This window comes from Gracilinanus agilis, chromosome 3 (genome assembly GCF_016433145.1).
Source record: "Gracilinanus agilis isolate LMUSP501 chromosome 3, AgileGrace, whole genome shotgun sequence".
Lineage (NCBI taxonomy): Eukaryota > Metazoa > Chordata > Mammalia > Didelphimorphia > Didelphidae > Gracilinanus > Gracilinanus agilis.
In genome coordinates this window covers 90,597,645-90,623,843 of record NC_058132.1, presented here as the reverse complement: position 1 = coordinate 90,623,843, position 26,199 = coordinate 90,597,645, and the positions used below count along the sequence as shown (strand labels likewise).

General features: G+C 37.1%; 2 protein-coding genes across 2 annotated transcripts in view; one reads left to right on the top strand and one right to left on the bottom strand.

Annotated features, from left to right (window-relative positions):
• Positions 1-3,468: 3,468 nt before the first annotated feature.
• LOC123241185 (olfactory receptor 52I1-like) lies at positions 3,469-9,149 on the top strand. Its single transcript, XM_044668888.1, has 2 exons — positions 3,469-3,566; positions 8,084-9,149. The coding sequence occupies exons 1-2, from the start codon at positions 3,469-3,471 to the stop codon at positions 9,147-9,149; spliced, it is 1,164 nt and encodes a 387-aa protein (XP_044524823.1).
• Positions 9,150-17,582: 8,433 nt separating this feature from the next.
• Positions 17,583-26,199, bottom strand: part of LOC123238756 (NACHT, LRR and PYD domains-containing protein 3-like) — a 38,952-nt gene continuing 30,335 nt past the window's right edge. The window contains 5 exon segments of the mRNA XM_044665960.1: positions 17,583-17,682; positions 20,275-20,445; positions 21,493-21,663; positions 23,481-23,651; positions 24,199-24,366. Of these exon segments, the coding sequence (XP_044521895.1) occupies positions 17,583-17,682; positions 20,275-20,445; positions 21,493-21,663; positions 23,481-23,651; positions 24,199-24,366 (781 nt within the window).

Below are 26,199 nucleotides of genomic sequence, written 5' to 3'. Positions count from 1 at the left end.
ATTCTAGCCTTTAGGGATTGATTTTCGGCCATAATCTTCTGGTAATCGGTCATAATCTTTTGGTTTTCGGCCATAATCTTCTTGTTTTCGGCCATAATCTTCTGGTATTCCTTTTCAATCTGGTCATTTCTTGTGTTCAATTTGCTTATGAGTTCATTTGGTTTCTGAGCCTCGCTTTCCAGTTGCAAGATTCTACCTTTTAAGCTGTTATTTTCTTGCCAGATCTCTTCCATTTTCCTCAAAACCTCAGATTTGAACTCTTCCATAGGTTGTGAGGAGTTTTCCTTATTTGGGGAGGGTCTGGATGGTTGTTTGTTCTCCTCCTCTGTTTGCTCGGTTGTCTGGATTTTCTCTGTGTAGAAGCTGTCGAGTGTTAAAGACTTCTTTTTTTTGTTATTATTCTTTCTCTTCTGAATTTCCTGTAACTGGTTAGCCATCATTAGCCCAGCAGCTTCTCAGGTTTATCCTCGCTCTCAGTGTCTGTCTGAGATCTATTGGCTCCTGAGGACTGAGTTCTAGTTTTTTCCAAGGTCAAGCCCCCTGGTGGATTCCCTTGCTTGAACCTCTGCAGGAGGTTTCTTTACAAGTCTCAGGGAGCTACTTCCACAGTCGTATACCCGTCTGCACTGGTTCCCCACTTAGGCTTTAGTTCCTGGTTGTGTTTGCCTCCACCCACGCCTCTGCTCAGCCAGCACCCACGCCTCTGCTCAGCGGGTACCCAAGCCTCTGCTCAGCCGGCACCCACGCCTCTGCTCAGCCGGCGCTCCGCTCCCAGCGTCCGCTCCCGCGCGCGCGCTCAGATTTCGCGTGCGTTCTTGACTTAATGGGGTCCTAAGTCTTGCTGCTCTCAGGAACAGGTCCCGGAGCTGCTGATGACTCGATGGGTGCCCCAAACTTGCTCTATTTCTTTTTAGCTGGGTTCAGAGCTATAGGTGAGTGTGGAGGGGGTGGGGGTGGGGCGGTTGCTCAGCTCGCGCTTGAGTGAGAGCCCTTTTTAGCTTGGAAATGTCTCGATTCCACGTACCTTCCACGCTGTGCCCTGTTGTGGGGTTCCTCCGTTCGTCTGGACTTGTTTTTATGTCCCCTTGAGGAGTTTTGTGTGTTTCGGTCAGGAGAGGTTTAGAGCTGCTTCTTACTCTGCCGCCATCTTAACCCGGAAGCCCCCCTTGTAGGATTTTTTAAATAGACCATATTATCAGAAAAAAAAGAGATAGAATGAAATATAACTAATCAGCAATCTGATAAACTGCTGTAGGTTCTAATGAAGTATCAATAAGAGGAAGTTTGTAAAATAATTTAAGTTACTGAATTCTATTTTAAATTTGTCAGGTATGTGCATGTATGCATCCTTTATTTAGCATCCCATTTGTGTGTAGTAATAAATTACCGTTCCCAGAAAAAAAAATTTATCCACATGTGTCCCAGCCCTTCTCACAGAAGATATTGTCTAGAAGACCAATATGTTCATACAAATAAGTCTTTCATATTTTCCCTTTTAGTTCAATTTCTGGAGATGACATTCACAATTTATTCTTCCAGTATTACTTCTATAGCTTTTTCTCTTGGTTCTATTCATTTCACTATTCATTATGCTATGTAGTTCTTTACAAGTTGTTTTTTTTAATTAGCCTGCTCATTGCTTCTTATGGAGCATTAGTATCCCATCATGATCATATACCACAGTTTGTTTAGTCATTCTCCATTGATGGGCATCCCTTCAATTTCCAATTCTTTTACATCACAAAGAGCTGCCATAAATATTTTGGAACATTTCTGTTCTTTTTTTTTTTTTCTCCTCATCTCCTTTGGAAATTGACCCAACAATTAATTGTATTGCTGGATGGAAGGGTATCCACAGTTTTATAACTCTTTAGATGTAATTCCAAATTGCTTTCCAAAATAGATGGATCAGTTGACAGATTTCTTCTAATAATTTATGGATGACTTTTGAGTGTCTTTGGAGGAAGCTCCCATACTAACAAGAATGATGATTTCCTCAACCTATAGTTATATTTATACATCTCATTTTGCATAGAGATGGCCCTTCAAAAGCTATGTCAGTGGGGCTCAAGTGCCGTCCGGTTCTCCAAAGCAGGAAAGTTTTCAAGTATAAACCTAATGACCAATTGTGTGCCTCATGTCAAAGGACCAATTTGGCTCTGTTCAGAGAGAGTTAGCAATCAAACAGTAGATTGTGAATGATACAGTTTTTACTCATAGCAACTACTCCTAGTAATTCCAAGGAGGGAGTGCAACCTGAATTAGTAGAGGCAGAATTCATATACCTATAAAACTATAGATCCTTAAAATACTGAACAAATAATGTCTTGATTGACTTTTATTGAACCTATAATTTCAATGAAAGCTTTTTTGAACCTTTTGCTTAGGTTACAAAACTCACAACTAGAATTTCAAAGTCATTAAAATTAAACAAAACAGTTTTGAATTGTCAAGGCTGGCGAGGGTAAGAAATAATATTTTTAGTTGTCTCATTTGGTATCTCACAGGAAGAAGTTTTAAGTAGACTCTTTATAGCCTCTATCGCTCTCCTTTTTGAACATTCTGAGGGAAAGCCTGAGGAGTATTCAGGAAGCCCGAATGAAGGTACCATATCCTGCTCTTCCGTAGCTATGGTCACAGGGATCTGTCTTTCTACTCAATTGCAGTGTAGTAGTCAATTTCCAATGAGATCCTAAGGATGTAAGAGGTGATGACACCTGCCATCAGAATCACCTCATTGGCCACTGGGGAGATTCTAAGGGCTAAGGAGAGGCAGCCTCATTAATGTTGATATTCTTATGTTCCACTGAGGCTGTCCCAGTACCCCTTTATTGCAGTTGGAATGCTCAAGGCTCCCTTTCTCTGCTTAATCAGTCCCAAGGAGCTCAGCTAAGGTTCATAATATTATAGTAACTTGCAATAGGGAAGCACCTTAGAGAGTCCAAATCCTTTTACTTACAAATGAGGAAACCAGGCCCAGAGAGGTGAAGGGACTTGCAAAATATCATTCAATGAGTCAATAACAAAATTATGATGAGAAATCAGGTCAGACTTCTCTCTTCTTCACATTCTCACTCTTCAGCTTTTGTTTTTCCTGGTCATTAGGGAGAAAGGGGCAACCAAACCTCTGGGGAAATCCTGTATTTGGAAGTAAGGGTGATATTGGAGTTTAATTGGGGATAGATTGGTATTCTAGATGCCTTGGGGATAGAAAGAGGACAGGATACAAAGTGGTTCAAATCTTAAAGCTGCCTTTTCCATATAAAGGTCCTATTCCATCTGTCCTTCATTTAATGCTACTTTTGTCACCATACATTCTACCTCTAACACACCTCATTGAAGTTCTTATTCCCTTGGATCAGAGCCAGCATGGAGTAGTAGTGAGGGGCAACTTCTGAGGAAACACTGGCAAAAGTCAGCCAGGGAGGTGGGTAGGTCTCTGAGTTGGTAGTTGGAAATAATGGAGACATGGAGTTTGAGTGTCCTCAGAGAGGAGCACTGGGCATTCCATTAATTCCCACCCCCCCAGAGGGAGAGCAAGGGGTCAAGGTGAAGAAAGAGGAAAGGTACATGCAGTAGAAAGAAAGAATACTGTAACTTTAATTTTTTTTAATTTGATGACAATATGCCATGATGGAGAAATGGGCAAAAGGAACTTTGGTCATTAAATCATAGAATCTTTGAATTGGAGGAGCTCTAAGAAATGATCTCATCCAAATGACACAATGTAAAGAGGAAATAGGTTTATTTTAAAGGATGAAGGATTCACAGTAGGTAAAGAATTATAAGATTTTAGTTTTGAAAGGATTTTATGATGCTGTGGAAAGGATTCCCAATCTAATGAAGAGGATAATGACATTAAGTAGCATTTATGTGGTACTTTATCTAAAATACTATGCATTTATTCTGTCATTTGATCCTCACAACTTCCTGTGAAAAAGACCTATTCCCTCTTTTACAGTTGAGCAAACTGAGAGGTTAAGTGACTTTCCTAGAGTCACAGAAGTAATAATAATATAGAAATGATATTTATCATTTTATTACAATATCCTATATTACAAAATATAGAAATAATATAGAAATAAATAAAGTAGAAATTATATTTATCATTCTATTATAATATCCTATATTATAAAATATAGAAATAATAATATTGAAGTTATATAGCAAGTGAAGTTTGGTAAAAATCTTTATATATTTTTTCTCATTTGAACCTCTGATTTGCCCAACGTCAAAATGCTAATAAGTTTCTGAGGCAGGATTTTAACTAAGACTCTCCCAGTTCCAAGGTTGATGCTTTGAACTAGGTGCTACCTAAAAGGTAGTTTTTTTTTCTAAAGCTTTTTTAGAATCTTTCCAGAAACAGGGAACTCTCACTACCTCTGAAATTAGCCAGTTCTATTATTGAACAATTCAAGTTATTTCAGAATTACTTCTTTTATTGAATTGAAATTGGTCTCCAAATAAGTTCAGATCATTCAGTCTAGTTTTCATTTCTGGGACTACTTGGAACAGGAGATGACAGTTTATTCTAAATTATTTCTTCTTCATGATGCCATAGTATTTAGAGATTAGAGCGACACCCCTGGCTCCTGTTAATGGCCACCATGTTAGGATAGGATTTTTGGCCATAAGGCTTTTTTAGACATTGAAATATGTTATACAGATATCCAGCACAGTTGTCTTTAAGGAAACAATATCTGTCCCTATAAATCCACATTTCCTTTAAGAAGAGGGACTCAGTTTCTGTCTAATTTCCTTGATGGCTTGATTCTGCCTTTACATATCTGATGTGATGATGCCATGTATGGCCACTATACCAACCTAGGTGGATTTTTCAAAGTGAAACTTTCTGTAGAAGTCGGAAGAGAGAAGGTACATTTTGAATGGAATGAGTGAAATTGATTGAAATTACAGCTGGACTCAACCTTGGAGCAACAAGGACTCAGAAAAGTGACTAAGGAGAAAGGTAAACCATAGTATGTTGAACTGAGTGATTTCTAAGAGCCGTTCCAGCTCTAGCTTCCTCATGATGCATATGAAGAAAGAGAAACCCTAGACAAGTAAAGTGACTTGCCCAGGGTCACTTAGTTTCTCTGTAAGTAGTAGAGCCAGGATTAGAAGCATAATACCTTTTCCTTCTCTTACGACTAGAAACACAACAGATCATCTTTCCATCTGCCTGGATTTTGTTCTCGTAGACCCTAACAAGATTCTTATTTTGAGATTCTATAATGGAATTTTAATTATCAAATATGTGATAACGAAAATTATTTTTATTAAATTATATTAAATATATAAAATTATATTAAATGATATTTATTGAATTAAAATCTCACAATTTTTATAGTGTGAGGTTTAAAAAGCACTTTAAAAACCTTTGTCTGTCTTAGAATCAATACTAGGTAATTGATGCTAAGTGATACTAAGTAAGAATTGATATTAAGTAGTAAGTCTAAGAAGAGTGGCAAGGGTTAGGCAATTGAGGTTAAGTGATTTGCCCAAGATTATTCAATGAGGAACTGCCTAGGGCCATATTTGAACTTAGGTCCTCTCAACTCCAGCCCTGGCACTCTCTCCATTGTGCCAACTACCTGCCCCCAAAGTCTTTTGTAGAATAATAGATTTTGAGCCAAAAGTAACCTTAGGAGCCACTGAATACAATCCCCTCTTATTACAAATAAGGAAACTGAAGCTCAGGTAAGTGAAGGGATTTGGCCAAGTTCACAGGGGTAATAAGTGGCAGAGTCTGGATTTAAATCTTGGTCCTCTATGACCCTAAATCCATGGACTTTTTTCCACATCATAATGTCTCTCAAACCTTTCAGTTATAAAACCAAAACTCTAAGGGACTTCAGAGTTGTCTGTGCAAGCCCATATCTGAACATGCTTCTCTCTACAAAACCTTTCCATGGATTTTTCAGTCTGTGCATAAAGGCCTTAAGTTATAGGGAATTCCATCTTGAAGCAGATTATTTTAATTTTATACAGTTGTTATTATCTAGAATTCTCCTCACCCTCCAAAATTGTGATTAAAACTCTACCTTTGTAACTCTTTATTTATACCACTTCTCCCTACAGCAATTCTGAAAAAAAAAATGTGTAGAGGAATATTATGCAGCAGACGGTGAACACATCATTTTTGTGTTATCTCCTTCTGGTTTAACATCCCCAGTTCCTCCCACCTATCAAACTATAATATGATGTCAAATTCTCTCATTGCCCTGGAAACCCTCCTCCAATAAGCTTTATCACATTCCATGTCCCTTCCAAAATGCATTGTTCAATATCGGCCACAATCCCCCACAAAAATGACACGGTCAAACTGCAGCAGAAACATCACTTCCCTTCTACTTAGAACATTATTTAGTGATGTCAGAGCCATCTTCGGGCCAGATATGTGAAGTTCTGGCCACTTATTCTAACAGTACTAAAGCTTCTTTTGGTCCGAGGCATTATTGTTAACTATGTTATCATAAAATATCAGAGCCAAAAAGAGTCAGAGAATTCACTTAGTCCAAAACACTATCACTAAAAATCACATCTAGAACATCTTCAGAATGGTCATGAGCTTTCTTTGGAAGAGTTTAAGTAAGCGTGAATGACCATTCTACTTTTAGATAATTCTCTTATTAAGGTTTTAAATAAAATCTAAATTTGAATCTTTCTGCTGCTTTCACTGCTTGCTCCTGTTTCTTTGGGGGCAAGTAAAGCAATTATAATCCTTTTTCTTTTATCATAAAATTTTCCTTTTATAATTCTTTTTTCTTTTTAAACCCATAACTTCTATGTCGGAATTGACATTAAGTATTGGTCCCAAAGTAGAAAAAGTGGTAAAGACTGGGCAATTGGGGTTAAATCACTTGCAGGGTTATAGGAAATGACTGAGGTCAAATTTGAACCCAGAACCTTCTGTCTAGACCTGGTGCTCCTTCCACTGAACAACCTAGTTTCCTATAAAATCCCTTTTCTAACAGATAATTTTTCAGTTACTTGAAGATGTTTATCATATTTCCTCTTTAATCTTATTTTCTCTAAGATATTTATACTTCCTGTCTTAACTCTTTCATCATTTTGGTTGTACTTCACTGTATGATAATTTAGTAACTGAATGGCAGTGTTAAAATGTTATCTCATGTGTAGTGTGAGTTTCAAAATTAATATCCAATATTTTAAGTATTATATTTAATAATATTTATTAATAATAACTAACATAAAACAGCTAGAGCAAAAAGCCACCTTCCTTAGCTCCGCACACGGGGGTAAAAAGAGAGTGAGGGAGGAGATTACAGAACTATATAAACAATAATGTAAAGACACATGTAAACAACGAGAGGAAAAGACTTTTGGGATGGGGAAAGAATTCTGGGAGATGGAATCTAAAAGTACATAATTTCTAATTAATACAGTGGGATAAAATGTTATCCTGTGTAGGTTTATGAATCATGATCAACCATGGGCTAGAACATGGACATACATAAAGAGATAGAAAATGTATATGAAGTATGTATGTGGAAAATATAAAAACTTTCAGTGATGATGTGGGAAGACACTAGTAATTGAGGGAGCTGGAATCAGTAAGGAGGTGACACCGGAGCTGAGCCTTGAAGAAAGGTTAAGAATTTTAAAAAGGTAGAGGTGGAGAGGTAGAATATGTATTCTAGTCATGGTGGCAACTCACGCTCAGTTTTGTTCAATCAGTACCTGACACCTCATATGAGCTACATCACTCAGTAGGACTTGGTTTTTATGAATGAATGTTGGAGATAAAACTGGTCTTAAAGTGACAATAGAATTAGGAGAAACAATTTTGGTCAAGAGCTTTAAGACTTGGGTTCCAGTGCCAGCTAACCACTTATGCTCTTTTTAACCTTGGCCATGTCATATATTTATTTCACAGATGATGAAAGAGCATGTGACACCCTCCTCTATCTATTAAACTCTTGGGAGAAATGAGTAGCTAGTTTGAAATGTTCAAACTTGTGGGTCACACTTTAAGATGTGACTTTGATCACCTATGAAATTTAATTGCTTGGATCCTCTGACTTTTGGTCTCTGATCACTTTTGTGACTTTGTCTACAGGGAAGAAGTCTCCCCTGTGATGGGCTCTCTCTTCAACCACACATTACTGAACACAGCTACTTTCATCCTTCTGGGTGTCCCAGGGCTAGAGGCAGCCCACCTTTGGCTGGCAGTCCCTCTGAGTGCTATGTACTCCATAGCTTTATTAGGAAATGTTATCATTGTGACTGTGATCTGGACAGACAGTGCCCTACATGAGCCTATGTATCACTTCCTATGTGTCCTGGCTGCTGTGGACATTGTCATGTCAACCTCAGTGACCCCCAAGATATTGACTATTTTCTGGTCAGGCAATGGCATTATTGGCTTTGCTGCTTGTTTCACTCAGATGTACATCATCCATGCCACCACAGCTGTAGAAACAGGGTTGCTTCTAGCCATGGCCTTTGACCGTTATATAGCCATCTGTAAACCTCTGCACTACCAAACCATCCTCACACCACGGACCATGATAGGGATGGGCATGGGCATCATAGCAAGAGCTGTCACAGCTATGACTCCAATGACCTGGATGGTGGTCCACCTACCATATTGTGCCTCCCATGAGATCCCCCATTCCTATTGTGAACACATGGCTGTGGCCAAGTTGGCATGTGCTGACCACATGCCCAGCAGTCTTTACAGCTTGATTGTTTCCTTTATCATTGTGGGGACTGATGTGACTTTCATTGCTACCTCCTACACTCTGATCCTCCGTGCTGTGTTCCGTCTCCCCTCTAGAGATGCTCGGGTCAAAGCCCTCAGCACATGTGGTTCACATGTGAGTGTCATGGTCCTCTACTACTTACCAGCCATGGTGTCCATCTATATGGCTTGGTTAGGAGAGGACATTGTGCCCTTGCATACCCAGGTTCTGCTGGCTGATTTCTATCTAGTCATCCCTCCTATGCTAAATCCTCTTATTTATGGCCTGAAGACAAAGCGTATTCGAGAGCGAGTATGGAATGCCCTGGCCAATAGCCTTCCTGATCATATCTGCCAGAATTCAGCAAAAGAAAAAAGACCTATTCGAGTGTTTGTTATGGAACACGGTAAATCCACATGGGGAGCCCAGGCTCAGAAATGAGTGGGGACATTGAAATGTGGTCTTTATGCCTATCATTCATTCCTAGCAAAGCTGTTCTCACCTATTAGGAAGTTTGTAGCACTTTTCAAATCATAGTTGCTTCCATACTAATATTTCAGACACCATAGTATTTATGTTTCTTCTCTTCAGTCTTCAATTAATCAAAAAGTATTTATTATTTATGTGTGGTGATGAGTCAGTGAGTTAACAAGCATTTATTGCAATTTCTGTGTGCTAGGCACTGTGCTATATGATAAGGATAAAAAGCAACATTTGGACCTTGTCCTCAGAGAGCTTATTTTCTGATAAGTGAGTCAATGTGTAAATCAATAGACACATGCTGAGTAGATCAGAGCCAATCTCACGGTAGCTCAGTGGATTAGGAATTGTCTCCAGCAGATAGCAGAATATGTGCTGAGATTTAAAGGAAGCCAGATCTTGAAGACTTAATTTTTTTTACATATCTATTGATACAACACATTAAAATAGCAATACCCTGGGAGAGGGTTTCACTGTCCACTTTCTCAGTTTTATTGGATTTATGTTCTACATCTGTTACAGTGCAAATGCATGGGGTCCCTCATAGGGAGAGAAGCATTTTACAATTTGCCAAGGAACAAAATTGTTCCCTAGGATTAAGACATCTTCCTCAGAGCAATATGTTAAAATTCATTGAGGACTGATGATGCCATATCTCTCTTTGAATACTTTCTTCCATTAACATGTGGGATAGCTTTCAGGTATATTACATAGCATTTAGAAAACCTCTAAAACTTACAGTCTTTCCCCCAACACAGGTTATAAAATCCTAGAGGATCTCTAGTAGTCCTTGGCAAAAATAAAATCAACAAAACACAAATATTTGAGCTGGAAAAAATTTGGCAACTACTCAATCTCAAATTTATTCCTAATGGCCTCAGACACTTCCCAGCTGTGTGACCCTGGGCAAGTCACTTAACCCCCATTGCCTACCCTTACCACTCTTCTGCCTTGGAGCCAATACACAGTATTGACTCCAAGATGGAAGGTAAGGGTTTAAAAAAAAAATTATTCCTAAAAATTTATATTTTCTGCAGCAAGGATTTTAAATGTATGTATCTATGCATGTATGCATGTGCTGGGTGAGTATGTGATGACAGTCTGGTGTAGCCTATAGACCGCTTCAATATTTTAATTTTATACCTGAAGTCACTGCTAAATTTCAGTTAGAGATGAGTTAAATAGAGATGAATTTTTTTCCCTATATAAATTCATAGACACTAGGTTAAAATAGTTGTTCGACACCATTTTACACCATTGCCAATACATTATTATCCAATCTTTGAAAATCTTTGGTGGGGGGGAGGGTAATCCTACAACTCCTTGGGGGGAAATCATTTCACTTTGTAACAACTTTAATTATAAGAAAATTTCTTTTTACATCAAAGCTAAATTTGCCTATCTACATCTTCCAATCATCCTTCCTACTTTGATCCTTCTAGGCAAAAGGGAAAAAGATGAATCCTTTTTCCACATGGTACCCCATTTAGATGACTAAAGATAACCATATGCCCTACCTTCTCAATTTTCTTTCTCTTGGATAAAATTACTTTGTTCATTAACCATGCCTGATTTGATAAATTTAAGGCTTTCCAGTAAAGTTGTCCAGAATGGTGAAGGGAGAAGAAAATATAATTTCTCTTCTGAAACTATGGGCTGAAAAGTTCAAAACAATTGATGTAGTCTGGATCAGAGTAGAATACCAAGATTATCACTTTGTTCCTTTTAGACACTATATGTCTCTCAATGCAACCTTAGATCAAATTTGTTTTTTTAGCTGCCATCCTATATTGCTGACTCATATTGAGCTATCCCATCCACATCCATTAAAATTCCTGTCACAATCCATACTATTAAAGTTGATTTTTTTAACCTTGTTGTTGTACTTCATATTTATTCTTGTATAGAATGTCAACTGATCATCTCAAGGCCTTTTGTATCCTGAATCTGTTAATGAATATATGTTATCTTTACCATTTGTAATTCTCTCAAGTATTCCAGCTATGCTTTCATTCAAGTCATTAATAAAATATCTTTGGAAACACCAAACTAAGGAAATATTCTATTGACAATACAAGTGAACATTCCCAAGTTAACCTTATTAATGACTATTCCTAAAGCCTACCCACTTAAGTAATTCTGAATCTGTACATACACTATTCTCTTGCTTACAATTCTCTATCTTACCCAGAAGCATAGTGTATCCTGATGGAAATATATTATCTCAGAGCACTGTCTGAGAAAAATCTCTGTACATTTTAAAACTTGGCTATTACTCTTCTTCTTTGACCCAGGACCCTCACACACTTTTATAGATTGGGAAGGAATGTGAAAGAAAAAGGAAAGAGGAGTTGATTGAAGTGGTCTGGGATCCTGAAGCTTGCTATATGAAAGCCTTTTTTTGACTTAAACGATTTGTTTGGGTTTCTATCATAGCCTACCTGATTATTTCAATAAGTCACATGACTATAAACAGTGAAGTATATTGTGAGTAAGGAAGGCTATAACCAAGGAGAGAATAATCTAAGAATTAGGGTGTAGGCTCAGAGTAGATGTGAACCAAATTTTGTATTTTAAGTAATGGAGAGTCTATTCTAGGTCCCAGATGTAGCTTTCTATTGCACCTGGATACCACCTTATTTTCCTCCCAGGCATAGGAGAGAGCACATACACTGAGAAAAGAGAGCAACCTTTTCCTAGGTAATTGTGGCACAATCTCTTGGTCATTGTATAATTGTTGTCCTAATCTATAATTGCAAAAAGCATGAAAATGAGCCAGGAATTAGTGGGCATAGTTGGGGCAATGCCTCTCACACTTGTTATTTACACTGGATGTTAAATATAGTTATTTCAAAGTCCGTATAAATTAATGTTAACATGTTAACAAAGTATTCTATTCATAGGAACAAGAATATCTTTTAGACTTATGCTTTAGAATAATATATAGCTGCCTGGTGGAGTATGAAATGAAGAGGGCGGATACTAAAAATGGTAAAAAACAGTTAGGATTCCTTATGAGAGAGCATCTGAGAAGCAATGAAGGCATAAGGTGCCCATGGGCAATTTTTATTTTTGTAAAAATAATAAAAAGTCTTCATATGCTTCTCTTTGCTCTATTTTGTATTGTTTTTTCAATTCTTTTTTATGTTATCCTTATATTGCAATGATATCAATTTACAGATGTTTGCATAAAGACAGCTAGGTAACTCAGAGAATAGAGTGCTAGGCTTGGAGTCAGAAAGACCTGAGTTCAAATTCAGCCCCACATATCAGAACACAGAAACTTTATACTGAAAAGCAGAGATATTAAATACATCCTTTCCAGATCATAATGCAATAAAATTATATTTAATAAGGGGTCACAGAAACACAGAAGAAAATTAACTGAAGAATAAATAATTTAATGATAAAGAATGAATGAGTTAAGAAACAAGTCATAAAAATAATAATTTTATTAAAGAGAATGAGAATAATGAGACAACATACCAAAACCTATAGGATCCCTAAAACGTGCATAATAATAGCACCCATCTTAGAGGGTTGTTATAGTGATAAAGTGAGATAATATTTGTAAAGCACTTATCATAGTGCCCAGCACAGTGTAGATACTTAGTAAAAGTTTCTTTGTTCTCATACATAGTAGCACAAAGCTATACAGCTTGTAGGTGTTTAATAATTGTTTATTGATGGATAGACCTGCCACAACTTCTTCAGCTGTTCCACTAACATTCAGTATATGCTTTGCTTTTAACTTTTTCTTTTCTAAATAGTGATACTTTAAGTGTTTTTGTATGTGTAGTCTTTTTCCTCCTACTCCATCAACTGGATTCTTTAATGTAGGATTGCTAAATATGAATAATTTTGAAACGTGTATAATTCTCGTTGTTTTCCCAAATGGTCAGACGAATTCACAGCTTCATCAACAATGAATTATCATATCCTTGACAGTACCATCAATACTGATTTTTTTTTCTATTTGGATAAAGAACATGTCCTTGGTGCTAGGAAGACATGAACTGAAGACCTGCCCTTGACAGATGGCTTTGTGATGCTTTGCAAATGAGTTAACTTCTCAGTGCTCAAGGCAACTGTAGAACATTTGTAGAAAAGTGCAATGTGCATTGCGATATGCATTGGTTCCTTAGGTAATTGCTTTAAAATAAAATCACAGATCTTAACCTAGTCTCAAAAAGTGATAACTTAGAGCTATTTTAATTTGTATTTGTGCCACAGTTAGGGATCCTGAACATTGTTTCAGAGTTGTTGACAATTCATATCTTCTCTTGAAAACTGTCCATTTATTTATTTCAACAACTTATATTTTAGGGAATGTCTCTTAATCTGACAGATATGTGAACACTCATAGATTTTATATTTGAGTCTTTTCACACATATATTTAAAGCAAAGAGGTTTTTCTTTATTATGATACTTATTCCAATATACTGTGTTTATTTGTATAAACATCTTTAAAAATTACATATCTTTTAAAATTGTCTTTGTAGAGAGAATAGCAAGTTCTTTGCTCTTGGGAAAACAGAATAAAATCGACAATTTAAAAAAAACATTCTTTTAGTCTTACTATATACCTGAGGATGATTTCATGGTTCCAGGATAGTAACTATGGGTATGATGGGAGCTGAATGAAATGTTATCATTCTGACTTAAATAGGAGGCTGTTTTCAAGGAGTAACAGTTGTCACAGAAGCAAAATATTTCAGTGGATGGACCTAACCATAAAATGCAGCTAGGTTGCACAATAGATATAATGGCTGGCCTGAAATCAGGAAGACTCCTCTTGTTGAGTTCAAATCTGGCTTCAGACACTTAACTAGATGTATCACTCAGGGCAAGTCACCTAATCCTGTTTGCCTTAGATTCTTCATGTATAAAATGAGCCGGGGAAGGAAGTGACAAACCACTTCACTATCTTTGCTAAGGAAACTCCAAATGGGAGTTCACAAAGAGTAAAACATGACTAAATAATAACTGAACATGGAACCATATAGGAACTTTTTCCCTAGTTGGCTGGCCGACTTGTTAGGTGTGATTGTGGGTTTGACGGAACAGAGCTGAGATTGCTTTTGAGACTATTTGCTTTTAAAAGTCATTTCCCCCAAATGGAAAAATGTTTCACAACTGTCATACAGCAGATGGCAGCAGTAGAAACCCAGTAAAGAGAGACTCTTGTAGATTGGCAGTATGACAGAGGAAACACACTGAAGGACATCAGCAGCTTATAATGCAACAGTGAAAGTAGCTTATGGTCCAGTGACATGATTACAATAACAGAAGGTATGATTGCATTTATGTCTGTAATTGGTCATGTTGTCTTAGTGAAGATCTCTCCATCTTTTGCACTGCTTCAAAATCCGCCAGTTTTTAAAGATGGATGGCAAGGAAAGGTGATAACAGTATAGGAAAGTCAAGTGAAGAAACTAGGAATGTTTAACTTTGATAAGAAAAAAAAAACTTGGTGGGGCTGATGATATGGGATGTGCTGGTAAATATTTCATAATTAGCTTTTGGAAAACAAAAATATGTGCAATGCCACTAAGTTTAATTTACATTATTAATATTTTCTTCATTACTTTCTTATGTCTAGGTAATCAACAAAGTAATAATTTAAGCTCTGATGTTTAGTCTGCCAATTTCAGAGCTGTCTCCAGCACACATCTTCAAATATTTTCATTTTTTTTATGAGGAAGAGGCGTTTCTTTTTCAGTTTGTTCCCAAAGGACAAAATGAGAACCAGAGTGCAACAGTTATAAGAAGACAGGAAGTGTTTCCTAATATTGAGCTTGCATCTTAAAACTAGAACTCTCCAAAAATAGCATAGATTGCCTTGGAGGTTGTAATTGATTGAGAGCTGGAAGGGATCCATAAATATGCACAGAATACAATTAAAGAGCTGGCTCAAACTTAGAATACAATAGTAGTTTGGTACACATAGAACATACACATGAAGTGACTGCAAATCCTTTCTCTTCATGGTCTTCACATTAGTTTGCCAGGATCTGCTTCTCTTCAATCTGACTTAAAGAAAATAGAAAAAAGGAAAATCTCTTTTTAAACCTAACTTGGTTATAAATAAGGGAATGCTTGGAAGGAAGCAGAGACATTTATGATTATAACTGGAATCATAAAATATCTTTTTACAGGCATGCAATCATGAAGATAAGATTTAACAAATGAATTTAATAAGCCTTAGTAAGTATTCAGGTAAACAAGCATTTATTTCTCACTTAGTATGAGCCAGGTACTATCTTAAGCCCTGAGGGTACAAAGAAAGGTAAAACCATTCTCTGCTTTCAAACATCTAAGTCTAATGAGGGATACAACATGTAAACAACTATGTACAAACAAGATATACAAACTATAAATTAGACTCAATCTTTGAGGAAAGATACTAGCATTAAGAGAGACTGTTGAATACTTCTTACAAAAGATGAGATTTTCACTGACACTAAATAAACCATGAAAACAGAAGGATGGGGAACATTCCAAGTCTGGGGCAATGGGCAATGAAAAATCATGGAAATTAGATCTCATGTGCAAGAAGAAGAAAAGTTATTGTCACTGGTCTGTAGAGTATGCAGAGAGGAGTAAAGTGTAAGAAGACTAGAAAGGTAGGAAGGTTTTTAAAAGCTAGTTTTCTTGAGTATAAGATGTAATTGGGATATTCAGTTTGAGGTATCCAATAAACAATTGGAGATGCAAATTTGGAAGTCAGGAGAAAGGTTAGCCTGATTAGACAACCAGAGGATCATCTGCACTGTAGAAATGATACTTTGGACGTGCTCACAAGGAGATGCTATGGAATGCTGTGAAGTGATTGACAGGGAGATTCTTAGAATCTTGGAGGAGGGGTAGAATGAAAAGATTTTGTAACTGCCAGTTTCTGGGAGTTGGAAGGAAATCTGAGAGGGAAAAGAATTCTGAGTTTCTCACTCCAGCCTTTGGGAAGTGAATCCACTCCTGAGAAAGACTCTTTTATCAACTGAAAATCTACATCAACTAGGGAGCAGATTCGAACTCCTGAGTCTATCCTCAGAGATTTTCCCTGAGGTAGACAGAATAGCTCCTAGTTCCCGATTCATCTTCATACCACTCCAGTTACCCTAGGGACTTATTCCCTTTGAGCATTAGCCTAGGAAAGACAGCCAGAGAAACTATAGATAGAAGAGAGGAGAATCAAACTTTAGCCTTGGCTTTAGCTGAGGGCTGTCAAGACTGAACACCATTGCTTGCAGCCTTTAGTTAGGGATGCCTTCAACCTTTTTCCTGCCCTACCTTTTATAAATCTTTACACCTGAAAAGCAGTCAGATTAATCAAACAGGGTTATAAAAGGGATATCAGTTTGGGGTTTATCTTAGAGAGAGAGGGTTTACTTTGATTGAGTTGAGCCAAGTCCCAATCAATCGCCATTCACTCTCTCTCTAGTATTCTGTTCCAGGGAGAAACATCTCAGAAGACTAGGTTAAGTACATTCCCTAGTCAATCACCAATTCCCCTTTTCCTGAGGTGTTTTTCTCTCTCTGGCACAGTTTGCTGCGTTATCCCTTTCATACAGATTGGGCTGACTCAGCTCAGGGAGCCAGATAGGCACTTACTCCCTTGAGTATTAGAGGAACTGCCCTGCCAGACCAAGTTACTCAAAATCCTTGGTCACCCGTTACATCCCTACATGGATTTCTTCGTTTCCTTTTAAAATGCATGATAAGTGACTTCATGGGAAATGAAGAGATCATTAAGAGGAGAATGGAAGAGGTCCTAAGATAGGGCCATGGGAGACACTCATGGTTAACAGGTGTGAAATGGATGAAAATTCAACAGAGCCAACTAAGATGGAGTATTCAGAGAAATAAGAGCAGAAGCAAGAGAGAACAGTGTCACAAAAACTGAGAGAGAATAGAATTTCAGGGAGAAGAGAATGACTGACAATGTCAAAGGCTGGAAAGATGAGTTATAATTCTATGGGAACTGGTTAACAGAATAAGAGCACACCAAGATTCCTATTAAATTAAATCAAGATTCCTATTAAAATCAACAGTAGGAAGTAGAAGCCTTCTTCTGGAGTAAGGTCTACACCAAGTATTTATATTTGATATGGATGCTAGATTTCTTGTCCTCAGTGCTCTTACATACTGATGCCATCTACAGTTTTACACATTTGTCTTTTGCATCATTCCTTGAAATCCCTTTTGAATGTAGGCTCGGGGAAGAGCCATATGAGGAACTTATTTCAAACATTTTATTCATCATACAAGACAATTATCCAAAGTACCTCTAGATTTCCTTAAAACTCTTTAGCTAACAGTTCAACAAAAATTTTCCATGCTACTTTTTTTTTTGACCAGCAATTCACATCTCTAATATATACCAAAAGAGATGATCAACATAGACTTGAATTCTCAATGATCAAGTGAGGTTTTTTCTTTCTCAGTTCATCTTGGAGTCTTTGAGTATCTGCACTTAATTTCCACTTATCCAACCTGTGGAAAAAAACACAACCCAATTATCATTCTTGTTTCCATCGCCAATGTTCTAATCATTCCTTTTGACTTAGTAGAAAGTAGATCTATATAAACACCTACATGGATTGTAACTGAGAGTCTTTTTCCTATCGTAGATAAAGAATCCAATAATTGTAAAATAGGAAGGAAAAGGGAGACTTGGCATTACAGAAGCATCTCATATATATTTTTTATTTCTTCAATACTATGTTGGCACAAGAATAGAAGTGGATATATATATATATGTATATATATATATATATATATGTGTGTGTGTGCATACATAAGTATATGCAAATGCCTGTGTGCTGGGGTAAATAATAATAAGAATGGGAAGAATGACACTGAACCTTATGACACTGTTCTTCTTTGGTTGTTTTTCCACATATCTTAACTCTTCTCTGTCTAGTTTGTGGAATCACCTTTTTTTGTCACCTCTTCTTATGGCTATCCCTGAAGCCTCTGTACTAGGAAAAGTGAATCACATAACTAGTCAATATCTGAGATCAGATTTGAACTCATCTCTTGCTGATTAGTTCAGGACTTTAGAACCATCTGCCTCTATCATATTATCTCTAATATCTGTCCCTTTCTCTTTGTTAAAATGGCCACCACATTGGTTCAGGTCCTTGATTACCTTTCTCATTATTCTTATATATATATCTATACTCTTTTACCTTATAAAACAATAGTTTTATAGCCACTTATAACAATTGTTATAATTATTTAATAATTATATTATAATAGTATATATTATAATTGCATATGTGTATTATATTATAATATATGATATATAATTATATTATAATGCATAATGTTGTAATTTATAATTATATTATAGTATAATTATATCAATATAATTATATTATAATCATTTATAATATAATATATTACAAATGCCTAATTATAATTGTATTATAACATAATGTTTTATATTGTAATGTGCATCATTACAATAGCTTTCTAGGTGATCTTGCTCCTCATTTCTCTCCTCTCCAATTCATCCTTTACACAACTGCCAAATTGACTATTCTCAAGTATAGATTTAAACATGTCATTGCTTACAAAATAAATTCAAATGCATTCCTATTGCATCCAAGATCGAATGCAAATTCCTCTGTTGGGCACTTAAAGATATTCATACCTTAGCCCAAACCTTCCCAGCTTTATTACTTTCTATTACTCTTTGTATTGCTTTTCATATAAGTTCATATGACCTTCTGACTTTTACACAGAATGCTATCTCTTGCCTCTATGTTTTTGCAAAGATTGTCCATCATGCCTAGAACACTTTCTCTAATTGTGGTACACTGGAAAGAACAGTTGGGTCAAATTACAGAGTACCTGGGTTCAAATCCTTCTATTTTGAGGTGACCATTGGCAAGTTACCTTATCTGTCTATGTCTCTGTTTCTTCATTTGTAAAATGAGGGAGTTAAACTAGATAATCTTTAAGACTCCTCTGACTCTAAAACTATGTTTTCTCTGTTCTGCATCCCAGAAACTCTAGTTTCCTTCAGTTGAATCCAAGAGTCACCCTCTAAGTGAAATGCTTTCTTAGTGCTTCAGCTTCTAGCATCCCCTGTGTTTCATTTATGTGTATTTTAATATACTTTTCATCAGCTCCTTGAGGGCAGGGAATTTTTGTTTTTGTCTTTGTAGATATAACACCTAGCAAAATGCCTGTCATATAGTACGTGATTTCAAATGCTTATTGATTAATTCATTATAATCATAAAGCTTTTCCCTGGATATAAACTAAAATAATCACCACATCTTTGCTTTAGAGATAGGAAACTTTGGGTCTGGAATATTACAAGTGAGGTATATACATTCATTATTTTGATGATTTTCCCCCCTTTGTTGGCAAATGCCTCCCAGGATGTCAACTACAGGGCTATGTAATGATATTCAGCAAATTTGATGCCTAAGAAGAGATATAAAAAGATTTTCTCCTTTATGAATACCTAACATTTAGACCATCCTGAGATTTGCAAAAAATCTTACAAATATTTTCTCCTAAGCTTCTTGAAGTCAAGGGCTGTTATTTTTTGGTATGTTTTGTATTTATCTTCTCATAATCTTACAAATTAAAATATGTTTTTTGTTTTACATCAGATATGTACAATGATATAAATATATAGATTCCTTGATACATCATAAAGACAAAATATTTATTTACTTACATTTCTCACAGTAAGAAGCTAAAAATAGTTCTCAAAGAAGAAAAATCAAATTCTTGAAACATGTTCATTCACTCATCTCAATTAGTAAAGAGAAAAAGCTAATCCCTAATTACCTCCCATCACTTCATAAAGAGTAACACTTTCTACCTAGTGAAGATAAACAAATGGCTTCATGGACAGAGGAATGGGGGTTTCTCAGGAAGATGCTCTGGCCAGAATCTTTAACTCTTTCCCTTCCTTCACCAGGAGTCAAATTGTGATTTCTAATCCTGGTTCAGATGTTTCGTATCAAGTCAGTGTTCTCCTATTTGTGCTCTTCATCTGAACTCCTTCCCTTTTCTCTCAAACCAGGAATGAAATTTCCATAAACAGTGCTTGGGACTCACGTTAATTTTTGTAGTTTACAGTCGGAGTTTTTCAAGGCCTCGAACAGAAACTTTACTCCATCATCACCCAGGCCATTTCCTGTAAGTTTTAGGTGTGTCAGATTTTGATTGCTCTTGAGTGCAGTGGAGAGATACCGACATCCTACTGCAGAGAGAAGGCACTTACACAACCTATAGAAGAGACAGCACAGATGCCAAAGAACAACTTTATTCTCAAGAGTTTATTTCCTTTTTCTCTCTGGGAAGATATTTATTCTTATAGTTTCTTTGAAATACACATAGTGTCAGTCTAATAACTCTTATATTTTGACTTTCCTTCTTCCTTACTAACCAAAGAGCCAAGGCTTCATCCTTAACCTTCTTGTATTTGTGTCTTGATAGGATGCTTAAAACCTAACTGATATGCATAGCCCTTGACTGTGACCCAGCCTCAACATTTGTCTCTTGTATTTAAATATTTAAATGCTCCCTCAGATTCTTGTACCTATGTGAGTACTGATGTCAGAAAGTTTTTTGGCTGAAGATGGAGATTATCTCCAAGAAAAGAATGCTAGAAGAGGGCAAAATGACTGAGAAAACAACAAAGGAGAGACACCAAAGGTTCTATATTAGTGTTATTTAGTGACTGAAAGATAATGTCCCAGAAACATAGTCACTCAGATGTTTTTTGGGAAGGTCAGACTTCAGTTCAGGTGGGCATGATTGATTTTTACAAACAAGGTCACTGGGACAGAGACAGAAATTAGCTAAGAAAAGGAATAGAATTCTAGCCTAGAAGATCCTTATGCCTGCTCTGGTGACATTCATGATTTTTCCTGACTTTTCCAAGTGAGCTTTGAAGGTGTCAGTCTGAATCCCATTATAATGGAAGACTGGAGGATATTGAAATTTGATGGTGTTGTTCCCAACTTCAATGTGAGAGACTCAGAGGGGTGGTCTTACTTTGGAAGACCTGGTCTTATTGTCAGGGAGTAATTGGATTCCCTTAGGATAACTAGATTATTGTCTCTGTCACCAACTCCCTTGTATATGACCAGTTAAGCCGTATGACCTTCCTTTTGGAGTCTTCCTTTAAATAAAAGGACCTACTGCCTTCAACATTGATTTCTTTGCCCCATTCTTCAAAATCCTCTTAATTCCAGCCTCAGACTGCCATTGTCTTTTCTTACTCCAAAGGAATAGGGGGAATCTAACATGAAGAATGCTTGAGAGACTTACTTCAGTTTTTGTAATTTACAATTCTGGTTTCCCAGAGCTTCACATAGCACTTTCACTCCATTATTGCGCAATGGATTTGCACCCAAATTCAAATGAGTCAGACTTTGGTTTTTCTTGAGAACAGAGGAGAGTTCATGACAACAAGCAGCAGAGAGCTGGCAGTTCCACAACCTGTAGGGAGCATGCATTCATAAATTGGAGATGGAGGGTAATGGAATAAAATTACTCCTTCAATCTATAGAGTTTATTATTTTCCTATTTCTCCATCAGCATAGGTTTATAACAATGTCTCTTTGACCCCATGTACAGCCTTATTTTAGCATTACTCACACCCGCTCCTATCCCAGTGGCCCTTTCCCTTATCTAGCCAGACTCTCTAGCACAAGAGTTCTTGACCTCTTTGTGTATGAAGGACTCCTTTGTCAGTCTAGTCAAGTCCATTGGTCCCTGGCTAGAGACAGATATGGAAGTGAATAGAGTACTGGTCCTGCATTCAACAAGACCTGAATTTAAGCCTAGCCTAGATATTTACTAGCTGGACATGTTACTAGACTAGCCACTTTACCTCAATTTGCTTCAATTTCCTCAATTATAACATGAAAATAATTATAGCATTTATGTTCCAAGACTTATGAAGGTCAAATGAGATATTTATAAAGAGGTTAGTATATTCCTATCACATAGTAAGAGCTTAATAAATATTTAGTTATTTCCTTCTTAGGATGCATGTTGCCTACATTCCTAATGGAAGGAAATATAAAATTTTAGTTAGAGATTTGTGAAAATAAAGGAGTATTTTTCTTTTCCCTTTGATGTTCACAGATACCCTGAATTCCATCCACAGACTCAAGGCTAGAAGGTTTGTGGGAGGGGTAAGGACCTCTGGGAAAGTGGCTCATTGAGTATTGTGGTCCCCTTTGGCAATCTACAAAGCTTACAAATCCCTTCTCAGGATGATGCTTTCATTGCATAAAATAAAACACAGAGGCTTAGGAAGAAAATCAGTTATATTAAAATAAATATATTGAAATCCAGGTTCATGGAATCCTGGAAATCTCTCCATGGACCTTCACTAGGCAAGGTCTTCTAATAGTGGCAGAGAGAGGGTAAAACTTTTAAGAGATTGAGCTTCATTCAGTCAATAGTGTTCTCTCCCTTTCTGCCTATAATATTTGACTATAAAGGATCAGGGAAATCTGTTTAGGTTTGTCATATGTCATAGAATATATCTCTGCTTTGAACCATTCTCAGAAACTGATGATAAAAGAATGAAAGAATGAAAAGCAAAGACTATTATCACAAACTTCTGTAGAGATTTGTGAAGCCCTTGACCCTTTGCTCCATCAGAGACTCAATTATCAACCTCACTAATCTGCAACATGATGTTGTTTCATCTTCCAACCTTCTACTAAAAAACATATGGGGTATATGGTATATTGAGGAGAGCTAACATCTCTGATATGCTGGCTTCCTGAACACTTTTCAGGGCTAAAACATCTTTGTGCTACTCAATTCTCACCAGTGGCTCCAAGAAGTTGTGGCATGTGCAGTAGTCATACCCCAGTAAACCAACTCAGAAGATGAGCTTAACCAGATTGAGGGTAACCCATTGGTGAGTTAGGGATGTGTGAAGCATGTGAAGACATCCCCCAGCGGAAAGAACAGATGAGAACATTTTGTGCCTATGACCATGAAGGCAACTGAAGCAGGTACTGTGGAGCATTTAGAGCATGGCTAGACATTAAAGATGCCAAGATTGTCCACCATATCCCAATCTATCAACAGTTATCCTGGATATTGACCTGCCACTGGACTTCAATGTATCTGGTAGAGAGAGTAAGGCTGAGAACTTTCTGCCTTACTTAAATCTAATCCATTCACAAATCAAGAGATCACCCTATGTGAAGTCACTGATCCTCTTCAAAAACAAAGGACAATTTACAACTGAACAAGAAGGGCACTTTGCCAAAGAGAAATACATGACTTACTCCAGGGTCTGTAGATTACAATCCTGATTGCCTAAGGCTTCACACAGTAGCTTCACTCCATGGTTATATAGGTTGTTACATCCTAAATCCAAATGAATGAGGCTTCGGTTGTTCTTGAGAGCAAAGGAAACATCCTGACAACAGGAATCTGTGATATGGCACAGGGATAACCTACAAGAAAAAGATTCTCATGAGGGAAATGATCTGAGACCAGATTTGAACTCAGGTCTTCCTGACTCCAGGACTGGTGCTTTATCCATTAAGTCTCTTAGATGTTCCAAGTAGGGAACATGTAGACTTATAAATAGATATAACAAGTAAATACAAAGTAATTTGGGGAGAGTTGTTTAGCTCTAACATATGAGGGTTCAGGAAAGATCTCATGAAAGTTTTGAGATTCAGCCTTAAAGGATGCTAGGATTTTAAGAAATGTAGGTCAGACTTGAATGAATTCAAGCCAGAGGGATAGTCTTTCTCAAAGGTACAGAAACAGGAGGTGGGAATACTGTAGGTGAGAAGGACTCTCCCTTGCAGAAATGGGAAGGACTTTAACTTTTGTGCAAATGCACAGAATGTGTGACTTTAGCTCCCATCCATGTTACACACCGGACTTAAAGGGTTTTTTAAAATATATAATTCTTGCTAATTTCTCAAACACTCTCTTCCTAACCCCAGTCTTGCAGGGGATAATACAAAAAGGAAACTGGAGGAATCTTACGACAATTTCTGTAGATTACAGGTAGGGTGTCTTAAGGCTTCACACAGCAATCTCATTCCACTATCTTGTAGAAAATTGCCACTCACATCCAGATGTATCAGGGTTTGATTCTTGATGCAAGAAGAGAGATCCTGACAACAGGCACCTGTAAAGTGGCACTGGGACAACCTGCAGGGAAGAGAACCCCAGAAGAGAAATGTTTTCCTTATAAGAATCCTATCTCCAGGAGTGGTTCACAGACCTGGTATTTTGGCCCTCTATAAAACAATTGTCAAATGACCTCTTCCTATCCAGTTCAACCTAGCCCAGACTTTAGGACTTGTCCTGTCTCTTCCTTTTCCTTTCCTGACTCACCTGATAATATTTAGACCCCAAATCAGTAAACTTAAACTTTGTTGCTACTGCAAGACCAAGTCATCTATTGAGCAGTTAGGGTTCCAGTTGAGCTTGCTTGGAAAGAGTTCTGAGACCATTGGATATTAAAAGTTACAGAGGAGAGAGGGCTGCTGTTAGAGCCAGGAAGATCTCAACTCAAGTCTATACTCACTATATGATCCTAGACAAGACTTAGAATCTTTTAATACTCCAGCAGCTCTTCCTGACTATAAATTATGGAGGAGATGTGGAGTTGAGTTGGTAGAGGGAATCTTCTCACCAAGCGGTTCCTTATTCCTGGTAAAATCACAGAGCCAGGTCTCTTCTAAACTCTTTCTGGGAATCAAGTATTTAACAACATTGGCAATGTTCTAGAAGAGAGGTGAGAAGACAATGGTCTGAAAAATAAGATGGACTTAGAAATATGAGAGCTTAGCGACCAGCTTGCCAACCTCTTTATTTCAGAGATGAAGAAACTGAGAGGCAGAAAGGTAAAATGGATTGCCCGAGGTCCCCAAGAATTAAGTTGCAGAGTCAGTAATCAAACCCTGGCCCTCTGACTCCAAACCTGGCACTCTCTCCATCATACCATGCTGCTACCCTAATAAAAACACCCTAACTTCCCTACATGAATTTATCTTCTTGGGTACATTAATTATAAACCAGGATTGTAGCTCCAAATGTACAATAATCTTTGAAGGTAACCCAATTATGAAGAAAAAGCATAAATTTATTAAGAATAAGTTAAAGCAGGACTCCCATGTCATTTAAGCAACTAGATGGTGGGCTAGACATATTTTCAGATCCCCACAGCCTCTTAAACTTCTCCAAATAGAAATTACTTTCTAAAAATAGACAGTTTCAGTTGCCTTTATTGTATAGGACACTCATAATCCAAAAGAAGATGAAAAATAACACAAAAGAGAACCTAGGAATTGATGCTCACTGAACTTGAGCTCATTTATCACCCCTCCTTTAATGTTACAAATAGCAAGGCTTCACTAACAGACTCAAGGACATAAAACAAATTTATATCAAAAACCACAGCTGTATCCCTGGTCCCCCCTACAAGTCTCTGTCTGGGCCCTAACAACCAGCTTGTCTATTGCCTGTCAGGAACAATTGCCTATTGGCGGCTGCAATCTGGAACTACAACTTCTAGAAAGTTTTGATCTGCTAGTTCTAGGGTAAATAGTGACAAACAGTGGAAGTGGGACAGATGACCTATTCAAGGCTGTATAGCATGCTACCAAGTCCAAGTAAAAGAATGGGTGCAGCACCAGGTTGGGGCCAGTTCTTATCAACCAAAACTTGTGAACCATGAATTGCCCAGTGTGGGAGGAGGTTGAGATACTTTGAGTTAGCTCCTAAGTAAACCAAAGTCAGAGGGGATGAAGTCAAAAAGTGAGTAATAAAGAAAAATACATAAGAAAAAAAGACTAAAAGTAAGAAAGATTTTTAGAAGGAAGAAAACTCAAAGACTTTGAACATAAATAGATAAAATAGGAAAAAAAGACAACAGAAGTAAATATGACCTCCAGATCCCATAAGTGAGTTAAATGAATATTGATATATGAATAAATACTGCAAAATGAAGTAAAATGATCCAATTCTTGATGAGATAAA